A 20,466-nucleotide genomic window follows, 5' to 3' on the forward strand; every position below is an offset into this window, starting at 1 on the left:
GAGTTGAGTGAAGCCCCAGCTTGCTGTACAACAAAAGCGAGAAGACAAGGTCAGGATGCTCGATTCGCACAATGACTATCGCTAACGGCTCATGACACATCTGCCACAAAAACCCTTGAAATATTGTGCAGCAAGCACCTAAATTGGCTTAATCTGCAAGTACTGAATTGAAATTTTCTTTTTTAAAAAATATTGCTTCTGTTCAAGAAGAAGAATTCACCTAGAGATGGTCACCCCACAAGGCAGAGCTTTTGTTGCTGCTGTCTCTGAGTTCTGAGTCTGCCAGTGGAAACATAGCCTTCTGGTCCTTGAAAAGCAGAGAGCAGCAGGCGGTGCTAACAGATTATCATATTTCTAGGTTCTAGCCTTGGAAACTCCAAGGATCCTGATTAAGAGGACGAAAGTGATTTTAAATTAAAATCTCTACATTAGAGTCAAGCGCTGAAGAATAGCGCCATTGTTAGTCATTATCCTGGAAACCGTTAACATTATTAAGAAGCAGTTGGAGGTGAGGAGATCTGTCAATCTGCTGCTAACCCTCCCCTGGGAATTAAAAGCTGGGACACATGACAGGTTGTTTCTTCACAGGCTGCTTTTCGCAAGCTCAGCGGTTGTTTAATTGAGGATTACGGTAAATTAGACAGCCCTTCAAATATCCTGCAGTCACATTTCAATTCCTGAATGTGCTCCAAGTCACTTGCATATGTTCCTAATTCACCTCAGTCAATAATTGTAAAAAGATTCATTTGGTATACTTCTTAAAATATTTTCACCTCAGAATCGTATTCATAAAATAATAATAACTGCATTTGATATAGTGATTTTAAATATTTCAAGTTAAAATCTCTCCATTGGAGTCAAATGCTCAAGAATAACAACATTATTGGTCATTATCCTGGAAACCGTTAATACTGTTAAGAAGCAGCTGAAGGTGTGTCATGTAGTGACTGTGAAATGTAGTGACTGTATTTGTAAGTGAACACGGCAGCCAATTTGTGCACAGCAATGTCCCACAAACAGCCATGAAATGAATGAGCAATTTTATTTGATGGATTGTTGGCCCTTCTGTTTTCCATACCATGGGAACATTAATGTCCACCTGAATAGAATTCGGCACACTGAAAGCGACTTGACCCACAGCCAGGACATTGAAATGTGACTGCAGGTTATTTGAAGGGCTGTCTAATTTACCCAAATCCTGAACAGACAGAAGGGGCCTTGGTTTAATCTCTCAACCAAAAGATGGCAGCTCTAATAATGCAATACACCCCCAGCACTGTTTTGGAGTGTCAGCCTGAACTATATGCTACATATGACACAAAAATATTGATGAGACCTAAATTACATCATTGCTTCATTCATGTTTGACTCATTTATGATAAGGCTGCTCCTTTGAGTGTCTTCCCTTCCTCAAACAGCAATCATGTTCCTCTTTAACACCAACCTTTCACACTGCAGTGAGGTCATTGTGCAAACAAAGGTTACAGCTCAGAGACCTTCGATAAGGCTGCAACGTTAGAGTGCACACAAAGATCCATTTAATGTAACCAAGAAAAACAGGATGGGGGTAATGCAATTTATTTCTATTTGTCTAGGAAGTTATTTACTATCTAACCATAAGATTGGTTCAGATGAAGAAGGTCCTTAGACCTTTTTTGATCTCATACTAGAATATCCATCCTATCTTCCTCCCATCACAACATCAAGCTATTTTTAAAATGAATCCAGTGGTCCTGACCGTAACCACCCTTCCAGCTAACATAAAAGCCTGCGATTGAAGGTGTTAAATTCAGAACCAATCTGCGGAGACACTACATCAGTGAGCGAGTAGTAAACTTGTGGAACAGGCTCCCTAGAGAGATGGTGGAAGCAGAAAGTGTCGTTTGTTTCTGCTAGAAAATAATATCTTAAGATACAGTACATAGTATCATATAAGTAAATCTTTGAAAGTGGCAGGACAAGTAGATAAAACTGTTAAAAAAGCATATGGGATATTAGGCTTTATAAATAGGGCATAGAATACAAAAGTCAGGAAATTATGATGAACCTTTATAAAACACTGGTTAGGCCTCAGCTGTGTTCAGTTCTGGGCACCACACTCTAGGAAGGATGTCAAGGCATCGGAGCGGGTGCAAAGGAGATTTACCAGGATGGTACCAGGAATGAGCGAGTTATCAGGAGAGGCTGGAGAAGCTAGAATTATTCTCCTTGGAACAGAAAAGGTTAAGAGGAGACTTAATAGAAGTTTTCGAAATTATGAGGGGGATTCGATAGGTTGAACAAGGAGAAACTATTTCCACTGGCCGGTGGAGAGTTCTGGATCATCTGCAGCCTGTGGAAGAAGGAGTTAGGGAGGCCGACAAACAGTGAGTTTGCATAGTCGAGCCTCGATGTAAGGCAGTACCAAATGGGCCCTGAACAGAGCACCTACATGACTTCTGAGGACCTTCACTAATTTGGCAATATCATCTACCATCCAGTTTGTAAATCTGATAAAATGATTCTTGCAACTCTGTGGCAACAAATACAGTCCATGGAAAGAGTTTCTACAGACAATGGGATGGTCCACTCTAATGTTTCTCACATACCCAATAGAAGACCAGAACATTTATCTAGCCTTAGTCTAAGACCATTTTGTTTCAAGATTACGCAGAATTGTACAAAACTCTTCAATTCAGTCTAAATTTATAAGTTTTTTATAAGAGCTATGGAAGTCAATCCACTGGAAGACAGAGAGCCCGTGGAACCTGGTGAGGATGGGGGTTGATGGCCAAGTGAAGCTTAAGGATCCAAGGTAAATTGAAGAATTTTCCACAATTTTGTGCAATCTTACCTTTTAAAGCACAAATAGTTTTACTGACAAAATAATTTTACGAGATGATGAATAAGACATCTAAACATTCACTACGACAGTGAATGAGACATCTGAATGTTTACAGTAAACGCAACTTCTGAAAGTTCACAACATGGTGAATGAGACATCTGAAAGTTCACTACATGGTGAATGAGACATCTGAAAGTTCACTAATGGTGAATGAGACATCTGAAAGAGGTTTGTGCACTGGGCTACATGGAGCACGTTGTCCTCTTACCTTAGCTGACTGTTCAGCAGCATCAAGATGTGATGCATGTTTACCGCTCTGGCTGCCCATACTCAACTGTTGAGCTGTGAAAGAAAATGCAGCAAATCATTTCTTTTGCCTGCCTTTAATTTTTGAAAGCTGTTTTTCTTCAGAGTCAGCAGCACTTATCCTGACACTTGCAATGGGCAGGAACAGAGAAGGTAGCAATAAACCAAAACATCATTTTCTCCTGTACGTCCCAGCACTTTCAGACAATCCATCAGATAGACTTGTAACAAATGTAGTTGGAAACTTAGTCAATATTACTGTTTAAAAGTGGAGCAACTTTTGCATTCTATGTTGTTAAAGGCAAAAATAGTTTTGAAAGCACAGGGAGGATTTTACAGAAACTGATGCTGAAAGGCTTAGCAGTTTCCATCAATATCCCACCCGTATTTTTAAAAAATCAAATGCAAAAATATCGATATCACAATATGTTCAACAATACAACACACACGTATGTTCACAATTCAAGAATATTAAAGAACTTATCTTTCTACTCGTCAAGGCTTTCAGGTTTATATCTGGTCTGGGATTATATTAACATTAGTTTATGCAATCCATTAATGTACTGTTTTCACACGGCAACTCACAAATGAGTGCAATGCGTGTTTGTAAACTCTTGTCTACCCTTTTCCAATGCAGTCAGTCAGGAAATGAGTACTTTGGAGAGAGAGAGTTTTGACTAGATTTTAGTGCCTCATGACCTCAAGTGCAGTTGGCTGTGTTTATCTGTATCTGTACCCTTCCACTCCTGGAGGGCTATTATTTTCACTATGTGCGATAACATTCTTATTATTATTAACCTGGAACTCTAAATGGACTTTTCTGATATTATCTGATAATGAACCAGGTCTACTTTAACGTCTGGGACGTTATTTTTATGATTTCCCCTGAAATCGCTTGTTCTAAATGTCCAGAAGGATTGAGAATCCTCATCAGATATTGATGACATCTGGCCATCCCGTGAGCACTCAGGTAGGTCAGAATCCTTCTGCCCAGGACACTTTGGCTGTCAGGGATCCAAATTACTTAAGCCTCATTATAACGTTATAATGTGGGTTCACTTGAAGTACAATTGGGATGTGGGTGCTAACATTAACTCACACACAAAAAAAATCCCAAATGCACGTAGAGAGCCAGCTCACTTCCAATTGCCCTCAATCACTTCAAAGCATAGCCAGAAATCAGCTATTTTGGTTTCTCACAAGGACTAACCTCTGGTTCATCAGGTCACTGTCCACATCATTTCTGTGCTGAGCTGGTGGGCTACGTTCTGCACGAATGTTGAAGCACTGACCAGCGATTGCGCCCCATTATAATGCTGGCTGGGAATTTTATGGACTACAACTACTGCATTATAGCAAGGGCTCTACCCTATTACTTTGGTACCGTTTTCCATATCATTAAAGAGAAAAACACAATATTCTACCCTCCCTCCTGCTACAACTTACATTATGTAACCCCTTTTGTGTAGGAAAACATCTCAGAATTCTTTACAGAGATGAAGTGAATGCCCGAACATAATGAAAGAAGTGTGAGAGGTGTGCGAGTAGACATACCTGGTGGGGTCTAGGGGAAATCCTCTAGGTCTGTGGACCTGGTTGAATGTTCAGGACTGAAAGAATGTAGTATCGTTTCAAAGGAAATAACAGTCATGAGGTTGAAGCCTATTTCAACAGACTTCCTGTATGAGGGAGCAGGTGTAGAATCAATGCTTGTCGTGTTGAAGAGAGAGGAGACATTAGAGAGGAGAGAGAAAGGACAAAGACAGGAGACAGGAAGGGCATAGTCAAAAAGGTAGGATTTTTGAAGTCAGAGGGAGACTTTTTGAATCGTATCTCCTGTTTCCTGTCTTCAGAATAAAAATAGTTGGTGCCAACTCTTAGTGAACGGATGCTGTGCGGAGGGTGTTGTGCAAGTTCTGTGAGATCAGATGTAAGCACAAAACCACTTTAGAAGGTCATTTTCCTGACTGCTTGTCAATGACAAATGGTAGTGAAACCAGAACAAAAACTACAACCACCTGATATTTAATTGCAGCTCTCGGCCTCCACTCCTCGTATTTCAGTAGCGATAACGTTGAAAATAAATTGTTAGAAGTCTTTGCTCCTGCCTGTGTCCTTGACGTGGGTATGCCATTTAGCTGCACGCTGCACCAAAACACCTGGTTGGGCCATACAGAGCCAAAGCCCATGAGTGAGAAAGGTTGTACTGCAATACGAGTGTCTCCGCTTTTGCACTGCATTCTGTGCAAGAAGAGGATGTCATCTGCAGGAAATGACACACGCCCTGTGATACTCCTCCCCACTGGTTTATTCATTACATAATTTTCTCTGTACACACGTATTCATACACGGCGCATTATACACATAGACCACAAAGACTCCTGGCTCATGTAAGAGCAAACAAGGAGCAAGGAAGAGGTAGGTCACAGAAATGGATTCCTGGATGCAGTGTGTTGTTATGATAAAATGGAGCCAGAAGAGAATCCCTGCACTGTGCTTGTTTGCCAGTCTAACAAAACTTACACTATGAATGGGAGTAGCCCAGACTGAAACAATTGTTTTATCCCCAGTTGATAAGTGACCATCATTCATTCTTCTCCGTTATTCATAGATTTCTTGAAATCCCAATTAGTTTTCGAAAGGACCCTTCATTTTGTTTCTGATATAAAAAAGGCCAACAATTGTCTTTTGACTGGAGGTAAGTATTTATTGGATAAAAAGTCACTGCAAGCTTTTTAAACATTTCTTCCCCAGAAAGCCTCCCAACACTCCACTGAAATATCAGACATCAGACATCAGACCATGGGCTCAAAGACCCAAAAAGGGTATTTGAACCCACCACCTTCTGACTCAGAGAGGATAATGGTACCAATTGAGTGTTTGAGTAGCAATTGTTTATTTGATGAAAAAATCAGGTTTGGTCCCCAGATTTTCTCAGCAGGAAGATTCCGACAGGTGTTAACAACATGAGCATTAGAATTTTTCTTTAATAAACTTATACTTTACATCAAATTAGAAAATTAAATAATCATTTGAGTTGTTACGGCGATGTTAAAGGCTTTTAGGCATCCTCCCAATGTGAAAGGCAATATATAAATGTAAATTACATTGCATTGTATAGTACCTTTCATGTCAGGAGGACATCTGAAAGGATTTCACAGTATTTATTATACTGTGTTGTGACTTTGCATATTGTAGGCAAACATACAGCTTTGATATGCAAAAGTTTTATATGTACAGGTAAATATAGCTTCCACTAAAAAGGATATAAAGAACAGTTACTTACCCCTGAGCTATTTGCTTTCAGATTTTGTTCTCTTAGGCAAGTGCATTATTCTTCCATTTAGAACGCCCATGACTTTACTTGTGGGCAATATCTGCAGATTTTTTTGTGATGACCTTAAGAAGTTAAAATGGAAAATCAACCTCAGTAAATGAAGTCAATTTCTTTCTTAGTTCTATTAGGACTGTCCTTATTCCTTTACGTCTCAACACCTTGTGCTCATTTAGACCTGAGTTACCATGGCAATATTTTTTCTTGCTATGAAATCTGGTTAAGTGACCTAATTAAGATCCTTCATTTCCCGGGTGAAGACTGACCCCATCTGGCAATACATTTTTTTCTAAAAGAGAATTTAGGAAGAAAATCTTTACGCGGAAGGTGGGGAGAATATGTAACTCCTTGCCGTAAGCTGCGATTAAAGCAGAAAGCTTCAATGTATTTGATGAAAAAAATTTGATGCTTACAAGAGGGAGAAGGGGATAAAGGGGTATAGCAGAAGGAATTAGGAGGTTCATGTGGAGTATAAACCCTGATGCAATTACCTGGACCAAAGGGCCTGTTTCCACGCTAATAATATTAATAATCCTTTCATTTAATATAGCACCTTCTCATGTCTTCAAGATGTCTCAAAGCGCGTCACAGAATATACTATAAAGTGAATTGACTGTATATTTTGTGGGTGAACCACGGTAGCCAATTATGCACAGCAGTGTCCCACAAACAGTCATGGATGGAAGTGACCAATTTTTTTTGAAGGAATTATTACCCCCGGAAAAGTGATCTGCCAATTGGCTAACAACTGGGTTCCTACTTACTGCTAGGTAAACAGAGGCGTGTGGAATAAGGAAGCATGCCCAACATTTCATCCTGCTGGGAATCAAACCCAGGACTCTCGCTTGCAAAGCGAGGGGTCTAATCACTGAGCTACAGGACTCTACATGCTGTATGTTTTAAGTAATTTAACCTTCATTCAAGGGAAATGCGATTATAACAAAGGTGTGTGGTGGTGCAGATACAATGGGAGTTTCAGCGTGCTGCATTATGTTATGGCCTGCGCTCTTTCCTCACCAATCACAGCCACTCTCTTGTTAGGTGCTGGGCTCAATGGCAGAGCGCCAGAACAAAAAAATCACATCAGCTTTCAATCACTTCTTTCAAGAAGTGACAGGCATATGGAAGACCACCAAAAAATAAAATAAGGGAACAATATCTCACGACTGTCAAAGAGAGAGTTTCACTCAAAAAAACAGGTCTGCGGGATTGAGTATATCAGGTTGATCAAAAATTCGTGATAACTACCCTATTATCTAAAAAACATCATCCTTTTTTCAAGACTTTTTAGACATTGTAATGGTATCACATCTTTCTGGTCACCGTGTGTGTATGAATTGTGAGATACACTGATACAGTGGTGACTCTTAGCAAGCACAAATTACATTGGGTGAATTAAGTAGAGAGAAGTCTAATGTGAGGAGAGTGATTTTTAATAGGAAAATATAACTGGGAGACAACTGCTGGGACTCAGTTCTCCTTTTAGAAACTGCGGCAGCTTTTATTGTGACGGTTTGTCCTGCTCCATGAGCATCTGCTAGTTGCCAGCTGTCAATTTCATGGCTTTTTCTGTATGTGTGTAAAACACATCCCTTGAGAATGTACAGCATGTACAGTAAACACTAGATGATAATTTTACTTATTAAAAAAAATGAAGAGAGCTCATTTTGAAAAGTTTGCAATGGTTACGGCAGACGCAATGGGTCATGCAGTGGAAGATGTTTGAAGTTCAAGACAAATGATTTCACATATATGCTGTAAGACTGCTCAAAGGCCTCCAGGTGTTTCACACTCTAGGCTCATTCTAGCATTTGTTTAATCTCATCTCCCTATAATGGGCAGGGTATTTAACAGTGATGAATCATTTATCTGCACCGGGTGAAGAAAATTGTAAGAAATGAAAGAAGCATCATACAATACACACTCAGAACAGTGCAAATCCAAAGTCACATCAATTTTTATTTTCCCTCAATAAGAAATGAGCAATTATTGAATGCAAGTCTGAATCCCATCAATTAAGATGTCTGAGAATGAGCTTGCAGTGTTCTCTCATTGACTCTCATTACCGGTGTGTCACTGCCAGGAAACAAGTGGCCTCACTGTTCCAATACACTGCAGTTACTCGCTCAATACAGGGTGACTGGAACACATATGTCCTGGTTTAGGACTCAGCACAGCGGTTTTAGATCTTTGCTGTACTAGAAGAGCAGTACATTCCAGTAAAGCAGTTGGCTTTTCACGTGAAAAAAAAAGACTGCCTTCCAAGTTGGCAGACTGTTGTTTCCAGCACACTGTGAGCTGTGCACAGGAAGTGTTGCTGATGGCACTTTGAGGGAACTAATATGAGTGGCATTTAGGGTGTATGGCATCCATGCAGGCAATGCACAGGAAGTGAGGGAAGTCGGCCATTTTACACACTTCATTTTAACATGGGTTTTTAATCTTATGGACCCAGATTACCTCGCTACAACAGGGGTTGCCCTTTAATGCACAATATAAATGCAAGTTGCTGTTCAGAAGATTGGCTTGGATGAAGAAGGCCATTCAACCCATCCAATCTCAATCTCCCAGAACACCCACATTATAGTTGTAATAACAGCAAGATAAAGATGCATTTCTTTATTAATATCCACAATAATAATCCTTGCATTTGATATAGCACCTACAAAGTCAAAATGCCTCAAAATATTTCATGGACAAATGCTGTTAACTATGACTGTTTATTTGTAGGCAGATTTGATGGTTGCTTTGCTTACAGCAATATTCCACAAACAAAGGAAGTGAATGATCAATTTATCTGGAGGACTGAAGCAGCTAAAACTCCATTCTCTTTTTCTAATAGCATCATGGGATGATTAACATCCACTTGAGCAGATGGGATCTTGGTTTAGTAGCTCATCTGAAGGACTGTATCTCTGACACTGTAGTGCTAATATCCTGCAAAGCGCTGTCCTCCCAATTTAAAATGTGCTATATGGATTTAATTGTGTGCAGATAAGCTCTTTACTCATCAGTCGAGCCTGATCCTGTTCTCATCTGATGTAAAATACATTCCACACATGTGAACTTTCCAGCAAGATCACTGGAATGCAGACAAGAGTAGGCTAGCTATTTTTTCTCCCAGCCCAAGTGCCCCATGGCCAAATGTAATATTTCAATTGCCTGCCCGGCTAAGATGAGGCATCATACAGTGTGCGCTAGTGATGGTTTGGCTATGCATATTTAGTGCAGTTTTCAAACAAGAACTTTCATGTCCCAAGATGAACAAGATTGGTTTGAATGAAGAAAGGTCTTTGGCCCATCTGATCTCATTCTTCCAGAACACCCACTCCACCACCCTCGCATCACAGCATCTTAACATTATTTTTTAAAAAAATAAATCCACTCACATTTTTAAAAGAGTCAGGCCACAATCACTCTACCTGGCAAGCTATTTATAATTTTTCAGAATGACTTTAAGTACTTTATAGAGACAGAGCCGATCACTGAGCAAGAAGAGAGGAAGAGAGTTCCAAAGTTTCCAGAGGTAAAAAAAAGAATGATCAAAGAGGACGTTGTTAGGAAGGTTTTCAAGAAAGGGAAAGAGGGAGCAAGGCAAAGGGATTTGGGGTAAGAGTTCCATAAAGCAGAGGCAATGCACAGTACAGTACAGTAATGTAACAGTACAGAAGCACATGTAAGCCAATCATGTTAAATATGAGTTCCAAGTACAGGGTCTCTGGAGAGCCATGGCTTGAGGATCTGATAGACACAATGAGGGATGGAGAGGGTGAAGGGTATGCGGCATGTTTAAGAGAGTGCGTGTGGGAGAATGCGGCAGAAGGAGACCTCAACAACAACAACTTGCAATTATATAGTGCCCCTTCATGCGTGTAGCGTCCCTGAAAGCTTGACAGTGGCGAGAGGAATCTGATCTCAAGCAGGGGGAAAGGGAGAGGGGAGGTGACTGTAAGCATGATCAAAATGGAATTTCTTTTGGTGGGATTTGAAAGTAGGGAGGGAGGGGGTAAGGCAGAGGGACTGAGGAAGAGAGTTCCAGAGTTTCCAGGGCGTAGTAGCTGAAGGCACGGCCACGGATGGTGGAGTGGAGGGGACGAGAGATGAACAGGAGGCTGGAGCCAGGCGAGTGGAAGCAGTAGGTGGGGAAGTGGGGAGTAAGCAGGTCGGACAGGTAGGAAGGTGTGAAGTAATGAAGTGATCTGAACACGAGTGAGATCATCTTGAAATCAATCCATTCAGTAATTGGGAGCCAGTGGAGCCTGGCAAGGATTGGTGTGATGGGGGTACGGAGTTTTGTGCAGATGAGAATCCAGACGGCAGAGAATTAGTTAGAATTAAATAGAATTAGTTCTGCCTGTCCGACATCGAGTCCTGGACGAGAGACAACTTTCTTCAGCTCAACGTGCGAAAAACCGAGGCCCTCCTGATTGGCTCACGTCAGCGCCTCCGCACCTCAGGCGCTGACACCATCAGCATCCAAGGCTGCACTCTCCACCTCTCAAAGCCAGTCAGGAACCTCGGCGTTTTGTTCGACCCTGAGCTGTCCTTTCTCCCTCACATCCGCACCACAACTGGCACCGCCTTCCATCACCTCCGGAATATCGCCAGACTACGGCACTACCTCACCCCTCACGCTGCTGAAACCCTGGTTCACGCCTTTGTCACCTCAAGGCTGGACTATGGGAACTCTCTCCTCGCCGGCCTTCCCGCCACCTCCCTCCACAAGCTGCAGGTCATTCAGAACTCTGCAGCTCGTGTACTGTCCCGCACCAGGACCACATCACTCCCACCCTCGCTCGCCTCCACTGGCTCCCCATCCCCCAGAGGATTGATTTCAAGATCCTCATCCTCACCTACAAGGCTATTCACGGCCTTGCTCCCTCCTACCTCTCCAACCTACTATCCCCCTACCTACCTGCCCGTACCCTCCGTTCCTCTGGCTCCGGTCTGCTCCACGTCCCCCGCCCCAACCGCCCTACTATCGGTGGTCGGGCCTTCAGCCTCTCAGCCCCCAGGCTCTGGAACTCCATCCCCCAGTGCCTTCGCCTTGCTTCCTCCCTCTCCTCCTTCAAGGCCGGTCTCAAAACCTTTCTCTTTGACCGTGCCTTCAGCTCCCCTCTCGACTATCTTCCTCCTCCTCGCTCCCTCCCTTCCCTCCCCTCACCCTGACCATTTCCCCCCTCCTCTCTCCCTCCCTTCCCTCCCCTCACCCTGACCATTTCCCCCCTGCTCGGGTCATGACCCAACTGTGCAGCGCCTTGGGACGTCCTCCTGACGTGAAAGGCGCTCTATAAATGGAATCTTGTTGTTGTTGTTGTTATTTTGTGTATTGTGGAGCTGGGGAGCTCAGTGAGGAGGGCATTGGAATAGTCCAGCCGGGAAGTGACAAAGGCGTGGACAAGAGTAGGGTGGGGCAGGAATATGGAAGTATTTGACGTTTTGCGTGAGGATCTTGATCTGCTAGGGGAGAGGAAGCAGGCTAAGACAGGGATGTTGGGCATGTGGTGTCTAGCAGAGGAGAGGATACTGACTACAGAGTTATGGATGAACTTGTGGGGAGTTAGCTTATGAGAAAAGCATTTGAGAAAGCATGAAAGATAGTTTAGGCTGTGTGGGGAGGGAGGGAAGGCAAAGGCAGACTGAGCCTTATTCTGGAGATGGGAGAAGATGATCGTAGTCAAGGACCAACAATAGGGTAGTAAAAAGGTAGTCCTACAGACTAAATAGGCTATTTGTGTCACACTGCACAGCTCTGTGGGTATAGGTGCAGGAATTCAGACAATGTATTCTAATAAAGCACAACAAAAGCACATGTTGTCAAACAGGTTAGCAGTGAATTCCAAGCACTGAGTCTCTGGGGAGGTGAGGCCTGAGGCTGTGAGAGATTCATTAAGTGCTTCAACTCTTCAGGGAGAGTTACATAAAGAGTCAAACATGCACAAAGAGAGTGAGAGAAAGAAGAGGGATAAATACATACACATAACAGATTAATGGGGGAGGGAAGAAAGAGGTAATTAATAAGGTTTTTGGATTTGCAAACTGTAAAATGTTAAAAGAGCCAGATAAAAGAAGTGTTTCTTCAAAACAAGGCAGCAGCTGCTGTGTGCTGGAGGTGCTACACCTGAAGAAGTAGGTTGAAATCTCGCTCAGTTTTTGACTCATTTCAACAGATCTCTTTAAATATTCTATTCTTTGGTATTTGCAAACCACTGGTTAGTCTGGTGAACAGTCTTGATACACCTCAACATGTTAACCCTACAAATAGGATACAAAGTAATCAACATTTATGTGGCTGGACACCAGACTATTCATATCAAACAATATAATCAAATAACTGTATTTACACACATCTACAGTACAGCTCAAACTAGTAGTCTCCAATGGAGCAGCACCTGAAACTCAATCAAGATCCAATATGTCATTGTCTCAAGTAATGCAAAAGTAACTGCTCATGTTACTGGCAACAGTGATCAGAAATTTTATCCAGCCTCTAGATTAACCATCGGAAGGTAAACGATTTGTTAAAGCTCTAAAAAATTACTGCTGTATATAAACCCACAGCATCTCCCTCTTCTTTCCACCCCCCTCGCCACACTGGGGTGTCCATAGCAACATAAAGGTTAACTGGAATTCACTCAGCATTATTCATTTCCCTGTAACCCTTGACAAATGCAATGGTTTTTAAGTCCTCAGTTTCACTCCTCCACAATTTCTCAACAACAATAAAAAAGAGTATTAATAATCTAACAACAGGTCATGAGGAATTGTGGGAATGAGTCTTGTAAAATTGGGAAATTCTGGGAAATTAGTCGTGGGCTAATACCATCAAATGTGACCAAAATAGTTAAAGCCAGACAGAGAGTATGTGTGTGGTGAGAGAAATAAAAAAAGGATCAAATTTGCTTTATTTCTTAAAGAATCCTATTTCTTAAAGAATTTCTGCTGATCTGAGGGTGCTTTGTGCTGGCGCTGATATAACAACAACAACTTGGATTTATATAGCGCCCTCCACGCCAAACAGAAAGATCCCCATTGCGTGACTTTGATTCTTTATTAAAGAATTACACCACGAATACCGTGAATTAGACCCTGATATGGCACATAAATAGTCTCAAATACTAATCATTTTGTGGCAGCAATCAAATTAATAACTTAGCTGAATAAGACTAAAACCAAAGTAGAATTATTCTTCCACAACTAATACAGTGACTGCAAATTATTATTTGCAAGTTATAATACAACAACTTTTTTTTATATACAGTTACAATCTGTTAACCATCTGCAAATTTCTTGTCATGTTCAAACTGGTGCTTGTCTCCATTGTGCTGACCTCTGCTCTTTCGCCCTGGAATCCTTCCAACTACAAGTACCGAGAAGCTTGAGCCAACAGAAACTCAAGTCAACAAACAAGAGATCACCAAAAAGTGATGTGGACTCTGTGGTACTAATTTTACTCTCTCCTACAACAATGGAGATCAGTCTAAAAACAGGTTCCCCACAATTTGTCAGCCTGGCTCAGTTGGTGGTGCTCTCACCTCTGAGTCAGAAGGTTGTGGCTCCGAGTACCTCCCCCCCCAATAAAATTTGATCATTCACTTCATGGCTGTTTGTGGGGCGATGCTGTGCGCAAATTTGATATCACGGCTGTCTACAAAATACACTCACTACATTTTACAGTAAAACTTAGAAAGCAATTTAATGTGTCCTCCAGATGGGAGACTGATAATGCTTTACCCACCCATCCCCAAAGTTTGACATATTCAACCTTTTTACCAATTAGACATTCAATTGCAAAGCAGCTTTAGCAAGCTGCCATAATTAAGTGATCACTTAAAGTACCTGAATTCAGGAAGATTTTTAAACTTTATTTTAACAATAATTAATCGCAATAGATTCTAAGTAACGATACATGCTCCAATGTCAATTCACCAGAAAATTACCTTCACTTCTCTTCAGAAAATGTTGTCTGTTGTTTGAACATCCAAGATGTGGAAATCACAGTTTGAAAAAAAAAGGGCAGATGCATATACTTCCAAGAACCAAATACCCAGGGTTAGAACTGAAAATGGGCCATCAGATTGCTTTGCTTTAAATAGGAATAGCAGCACTAAGAACCAGCATCCAACCTTCCCACTGCTAACAGAGGCATACAAGTGCTTTGAGATGTCCTTCTGTTGTGAATAAATGTAAATTGCATCGGACTACCAACAATATTAAACTTTCAGATCCACAGTGCAAATGAACGAAATAAACACTCATATAGATTAGCCATCAATCTACTTTTAATTTGCTATCACAGAGTCAGTTTTGCAGCCAGAGGTTTACCCGAATGGTGCATGTGCATTAACCCACCCTCTCCCACCACTCAAATGCTATACTTTTATGATGAATGGCCTCCAACTAGACCTATAAGAAAATAAGTATCCTATTTTGTTTTCATTTTTATTAATCCATAAACCTCAATGATCTAGCACATCCACTGAGCAGCTAGGATCGTGCCTCTGTTAATCTAAATGCAATACTCAGTGGGGGGGGGTGGGACAGAAAAGGTTTCAAAGTCTGTGAACTAATTGTGGATTAGTTGAAGAAAAATAAAATCAAGATCTAACTCGATTTTTCATAATGTTCTTAAAATTTTATTTTTCAAAACAGCAAATAAGATGTAGCGAGACAGTGTTCCAGGCATTCAGATTATAAAAAGACAAAATAATGAAGTGTCTCAAATGTTTGCTTATCTGGTAAACATATAATTCCCTATCTAGATTTCGCTTCTCGCCACTAGCTGCATTATTAAACTAAATTTGGAGTGAAGATGTGTTTACCTCCAAACACAGTCACCACACTTTACAGTAAATCCTGTGTAGCCCATTGATTGATTTAAAAACAGCTTGATGCTGTCTGTTTTCACTCTTACCTATCCAACGTCTCCACTTTGTCTCTTCAAATAGCTTCTCCTCCCGTCCCCACACAGGTCTGTGTCCTCAGTCCTCTCCTTTTTAATGTCAACATGCTCCCGATATCATCTGAAAACATCAGGCTAACTTCCACATGTATGCAGATTACACCCCACTCTATCGGTTTGCCTCCACCTTTGATTCCAGGACCACTGCTGTCCTGACCGACTACTAGTCGGACATCAATCCTGGATGAGCTCTAACTTTCTTTAGTTAAACATCGACATGACAGAAGCTCTACTGTTTGGCTCCTGTCAGCATCTTCTCACCACAAGTGCTGACAGCTTCAAACTACTTAGATTCATAGATTCATAGAATGTTACGGCACAGAAGGAGGCCATTCGGCCCATCGAGTCTGTGCCGGCTCTTTGACAGAACAAGTCATTTTCACTAACCCCAATCACCAGCTTTCTCCCCATAACCCTGCAAACCCGTCTTCCCCAGATACCTACCCAGTTCTCTCTTAAAAGCTGTTATCGAATCGGACTTCACTATCCTTTCAGGCAGATCACTCCAAATTCGAACAACTCGCTGAGTGAAAAAATTTCTTCTAACCTCCCCTCTGCTTCTTTTGGTGGATGCACATTCCACCTCACGGAGCCTGTGTGAAACCTCAGTGTGTTGTTCAATTGTTCGACTGAATGTTCGACTCTCAACTGTCCTTTAAATCTCACATTTGTGCTCTGACCCGCTGAGCTTTTCCCCACCTCCATAACATTACCCGCCACTACACTACCTCTCCCCTCGAGCCACCAAGACCCTAATCCACACTTTTATCGTGTCCAGGCTCAATTATGCCAATTCTCTGTTAGGTGGACTACCCACCTCTTCCCTCCACATGCTCCAGAATATCCAGAACTCTGCAGCTTGTGTTCTTTCCCGCCTTAGTCTCTGGGAGCCTATCATCCCCAGTTTCGTGTGGCTCCACTGGCTCCTCATCCCCAAGCATATTGCGTTCAAGATCCTCATCCTAACCTTTAAATCTCTCCATGGTCTTGCCCCACCCTATCTCTGCGACCTCCTCAAACCCTACTTATGTGGCAGCTCCCTCCACTCAGCGATCATTGGCCTGCTTCATGGCCCCCACTCCACTTGTCCCACTGTCGGCAATTGGATTTTCAGTTTATGATAATAATAATGAGAATAATAATTAAGAATTTTTTTTACAAAATGTTCCTTGCATTTGATATAATACCTTTCACTTCGTCAGGAGATCTCAAAGCGCTTCACAGGATATATTGTAAGGTGGATTGGCTGTGTATTTTGTGAAGGAAACGTGACAGCCAGCTGCACACAGAAATGTCCCACACATAGCAATGGAGTAAGTGACCAATTTTATTTGGGGGACACCCCGAGAAACTCCCTTCGCTTTTCGAATAGTACCCTGGGATCATTAACACCCACCTGAACAAGGAGACAGGACCTTGGTTTAACATCTCATCTGAAGGACAGCACTCCTACAATGCAACACATCCCCTGCACTGCATTGGAGTGTCATCTTAGACAATGTGATTCCAACTCCTGATGTGGTGTTTGAACCCACAACCTTCTGACTCAAAGGAGAGAGTGCTGATTTACTCCTACATGAGGTCCCTACACTGAGTTCTTTTGTAAAATTTGAACTGCAAAATAATATGTGTTATTATGCCATCTGCATTAGTGCAGTTCAAATGAATTAATGAAGCATTATTATTTTTATACACAGTTGAATTACACTTCATCCAGGTCCATTGAGTTTACCCTTGAGCTAATTGCTATTTGGGAGACTGTGAAAAAGTACAGGAGGATGTAACAATTTCTAGCAAGAATGGACAAGCATCAGTTCCCTTTTACACCCACAGTATTGGGATCTCAGACTCTGCTGGAGAAGCGTGTGTAGTTTCATCAGCTGTAAGCCATTCCAAAGAGTGCAGTCTGAAAACAACCGAACTTAAACAGATATAGCCAGCTTGCATTGACGTAATACAATAGGGTTGGAGACTGTTGTAGAGCAGATTGACCGATAGTCAAAACCTTTCTCTTTGACCGAGCCTTCAGCTCCCCTCTCGACTCTCTTCCCCCTTCTCGCTCCCTCCCATCCCTCCCCTCACCCTGACCATTTCCCCCCTCCTCGCTCCCTCCCCTCCCCTGACCATTTCCCCCCTGCTCGGGTCATGACCCAACTGTGCAGCGCCTTGGGACGTCCTCCTGACGTGAAAGGCGCTTTATAAATGGAATCTTGTTGTTGTTGTTGTTGTTGTAGTCAAAGTTGCTTACCACACCAATACAATATCAGCAGTATTCCTTCATGCTGCTCTGGGACGTTGCCACTCAATTCTCTAAACTAGAGGCCAGTTTTTGATTATGACACTGAACTATGAAAAGTGTAGGCGAGATATGACAAAGTGATCAGGACCAGTTAAGTGGATCATAACGTAAATCAATACACTATTTTGGAGATTGCAATTCATATTGAATCCAAAACATATTTGCAGAGAAGAGATAGTCGTTAACACACAATCAGATCCAGTTGGATGGACATCTGCAATAAATCCATTAATTCCTGATATAAACATCAAATCCTTCCCACTTGTTAATGAAGTGCAGGTGTAATTAAACACAGGCCCATTAGCACCCATTCCGCATCATCCTGTTTGCAAAGATACTTGAAGCATGCTGTGTGTTGAAGAGCAAGGAGACAAGAGTGTACATGAAGCTCACAAGTTTCTGTTATGGAATTTAGGTTTTACCTACTGTCATTGCCTCAACCACTGTAGTAAAAATGTAAATAAATGTAAATTTGTGTTGTATTGTGTTGTGAAGGAAAGATGGTAGGGTGGGTGTTCAGGAAGGATACTCTGTCAATGAGTGGAGTAGAAGCGGTATGGAATTTTGCTAATTTCAATCAATGCACAGTTTTACAACCTTACAGAGCCAGAGGGTAAGGCATTCCTAATGGCCTCTGGTGCCATTTTACTGAAAGCACTCTTCCGTGCAACTCATCTGACAACTGGCAAGATAATGACCTGCTTATTTGCACTGTGCCTGGAGGTCACTTTCTTTCCAGGAGCCTGAAGAAATGCCGGTATACTGACATGAAAGCTTGCATTAAAATGATCTTGCTTGTACTTATTCTGGTGATGTGCATGGATGCTTCTGCCACTAAACAAAGCATTGCTTTAGGGAATATTACAGACCATGAGTAAAATGTGTATCCCTGGTAGACTTCGTAGAGAATTTGTGATTATTAGTATAAAATTTAGTCTTCTATGGCTACTCAATCAGATTTGAAACTTGTTTTGCCCATCTTAAGTCATTGCATAACATACTACACAAAACCCATTATTTCATGTCATTGATTCAAAGAGGAATTGCTGCAATCAACGTCATGAGATCAATAAACAGAACCTAGCAAATTAACTTCTGCTTGTTTACATTTCAAAGCCATCAATACAATCAGCTTAGATGTATCAGGCAGGGCTCAATGGAGAGAGTGGCTTATAACTTGGTAATCTGTCTCATCTACAATACTTTAGAACAAATCATTGAAAATAAATTTATGATGTTATTATGCTGAAAGTGTATCTCAACTAGACAGTAATCAAACTGCAATTTGGCTCATATGCATCAATGCCAAGAGTCAAATGGGATTTTTAAAAACATGCAACCACGCTCAGTCCAAGAGCCATTATAGAAGATCAATGTTGGAATTCTGGCCTGGCCCATTAGAAATTGATCTATTCTTAATGTAAGAGTTAATCTACTGCCACAATAAAACAGATCCAACATCAATGTTGAACATTGTAGATTTTTTAAAACTTCCTTGGGCCGGCAGGACTCCCAACTCCGAACTCTCCTGGTGCAAGGCAACACCAATGCTGGGCAGCCTCACTGTCCTGCTGGCCTTCACAGTGGCCACAGATATCAATTTTAATTCAGATTGTTTAAAACCTATGAGCAGAAGATAAACTTATTCACTATCTTCTGCTTGTGGGATTCAAACAGTTACAATGTCGGGACCTGTTTTGAAAAATCCCTGTATCGGCGTTGCAATTACACTAAGGTGGAAATTCTCTCCCCATTAGTCCGGGTTGAAATCTACTTCACAGGATTTACAGTAAAGTGCAGTGACTGCAAATTGTAGGCAAATGCAGCAGCCAACTTGGCACAGCCAATGTCCCACAAACAGCCCTGAATTGAATAACCAATTGTCAGGTAGGAGGACACTGGGAGAAACTTACTTCACTTTTTTGAACTGTGCCATGGAATCTTTTACAACACTCACTCCGGGACTCTATCCTGGGTGAAGGGCGCTATATAAATGCAAGTTGATGTTGTTGTTCACCCAGGACAGCGTCTCTGAGCACTTTTTTACATCCGAAATGGCAGTCAGCACTTTGGCTTACAACACTTCCGATAATACAGCACACACCCAGCACTGTATTAGTGTCAGCCTCCTAGACTATGAAGTCAAGGTCTTGGTGTGTGGATGGAACCCACAACTGTCTGAACCAGACTGTAGCTGAACCTAGCTCCCAACTGAGCTAGGCTGACACTCAATTCACATGGTTAAGATTATAGCAATTCCAAAGCACCGGTGAGTATTTTACTGACCGCTAGGCTTTTTAAAATACAGAATTGCCAATCTTATTTGTTATATAAATGCATAAATGCTCGTACTGTTCTCCAAATCGTATTCACATTCATGGATATTTGGCTATATTTGAGAAAGGGAAATCAGGAAAAGAAATAACATGCCTTTCATTATGTTTTCTGATAGGCAAATTTCTAATAGAAAATAAAAAGGTGGAATTTGTTTTTTAATAAAACGCATTTGCATTTTCAAATAAAGCCTGATTGTGGAATACTGTAGCATGTTGGTCAGAGCACTCGCATTGCAAGAAACATTAGGCAAATTTCCTTTTACTCCACACGCCTCAGCTTACCTAACAGTAAGTGGAAACCTGGTTGTTAGTCGATTAGTGGATTCCAGGGATAATATAAGACCTGAAAAAAATTTTCTTAAATAATAATTTAAATCTCATTATATCGCTTACTCCACGTGCAAT

At 41.6% G+C, this 20,466-nt stretch overlaps 1 protein-coding gene across 2 annotated transcripts in view; it reads right to left on the minus strand.

Annotated features, from left to right (window-relative positions):
* The window catches only part of mbpb (myelin basic protein b), a 107,635-nt gene that overhangs the window by 73,825 nt on the left and 13,344 nt on the right, over nucleotides 1–20,466 (minus strand). The window contains exons 1-2 of one of the 2 annotated variants that reach the window (XM_042332588.1): nucleotides 15,379–15,426; nucleotides 3,093–3,166 (exon numbers count right to left, since the gene is read on the minus strand). The exons of the other annotated variant lie outside the window; for it this stretch is intronic. Coding sequence (XP_042188522.1) covers nucleotides 3,093–3,152 — 60 coding nt within the window. The 5' untranslated portion in view covers nucleotides 3,153–3,166; nucleotides 15,379–15,426. Of the gene's footprint in view, nucleotides 1–3,092; nucleotides 3,167–15,378; nucleotides 15,427–20,466 lie in introns of those variants that run through there. 2 annotated transcript variants of the gene reach the window in all.

Source organism: Callorhinchus milii, unplaced genomic scaffold (genome assembly GCF_018977255.1).
Source record: "Callorhinchus milii isolate IMCB2004 unplaced genomic scaffold, IMCB_Cmil_1.0 Scaffold2, whole genome shotgun sequence".
Lineage (NCBI taxonomy): Eukaryota > Metazoa > Chordata > Chondrichthyes > Chimaeriformes > Callorhinchidae > Callorhinchus > Callorhinchus milii.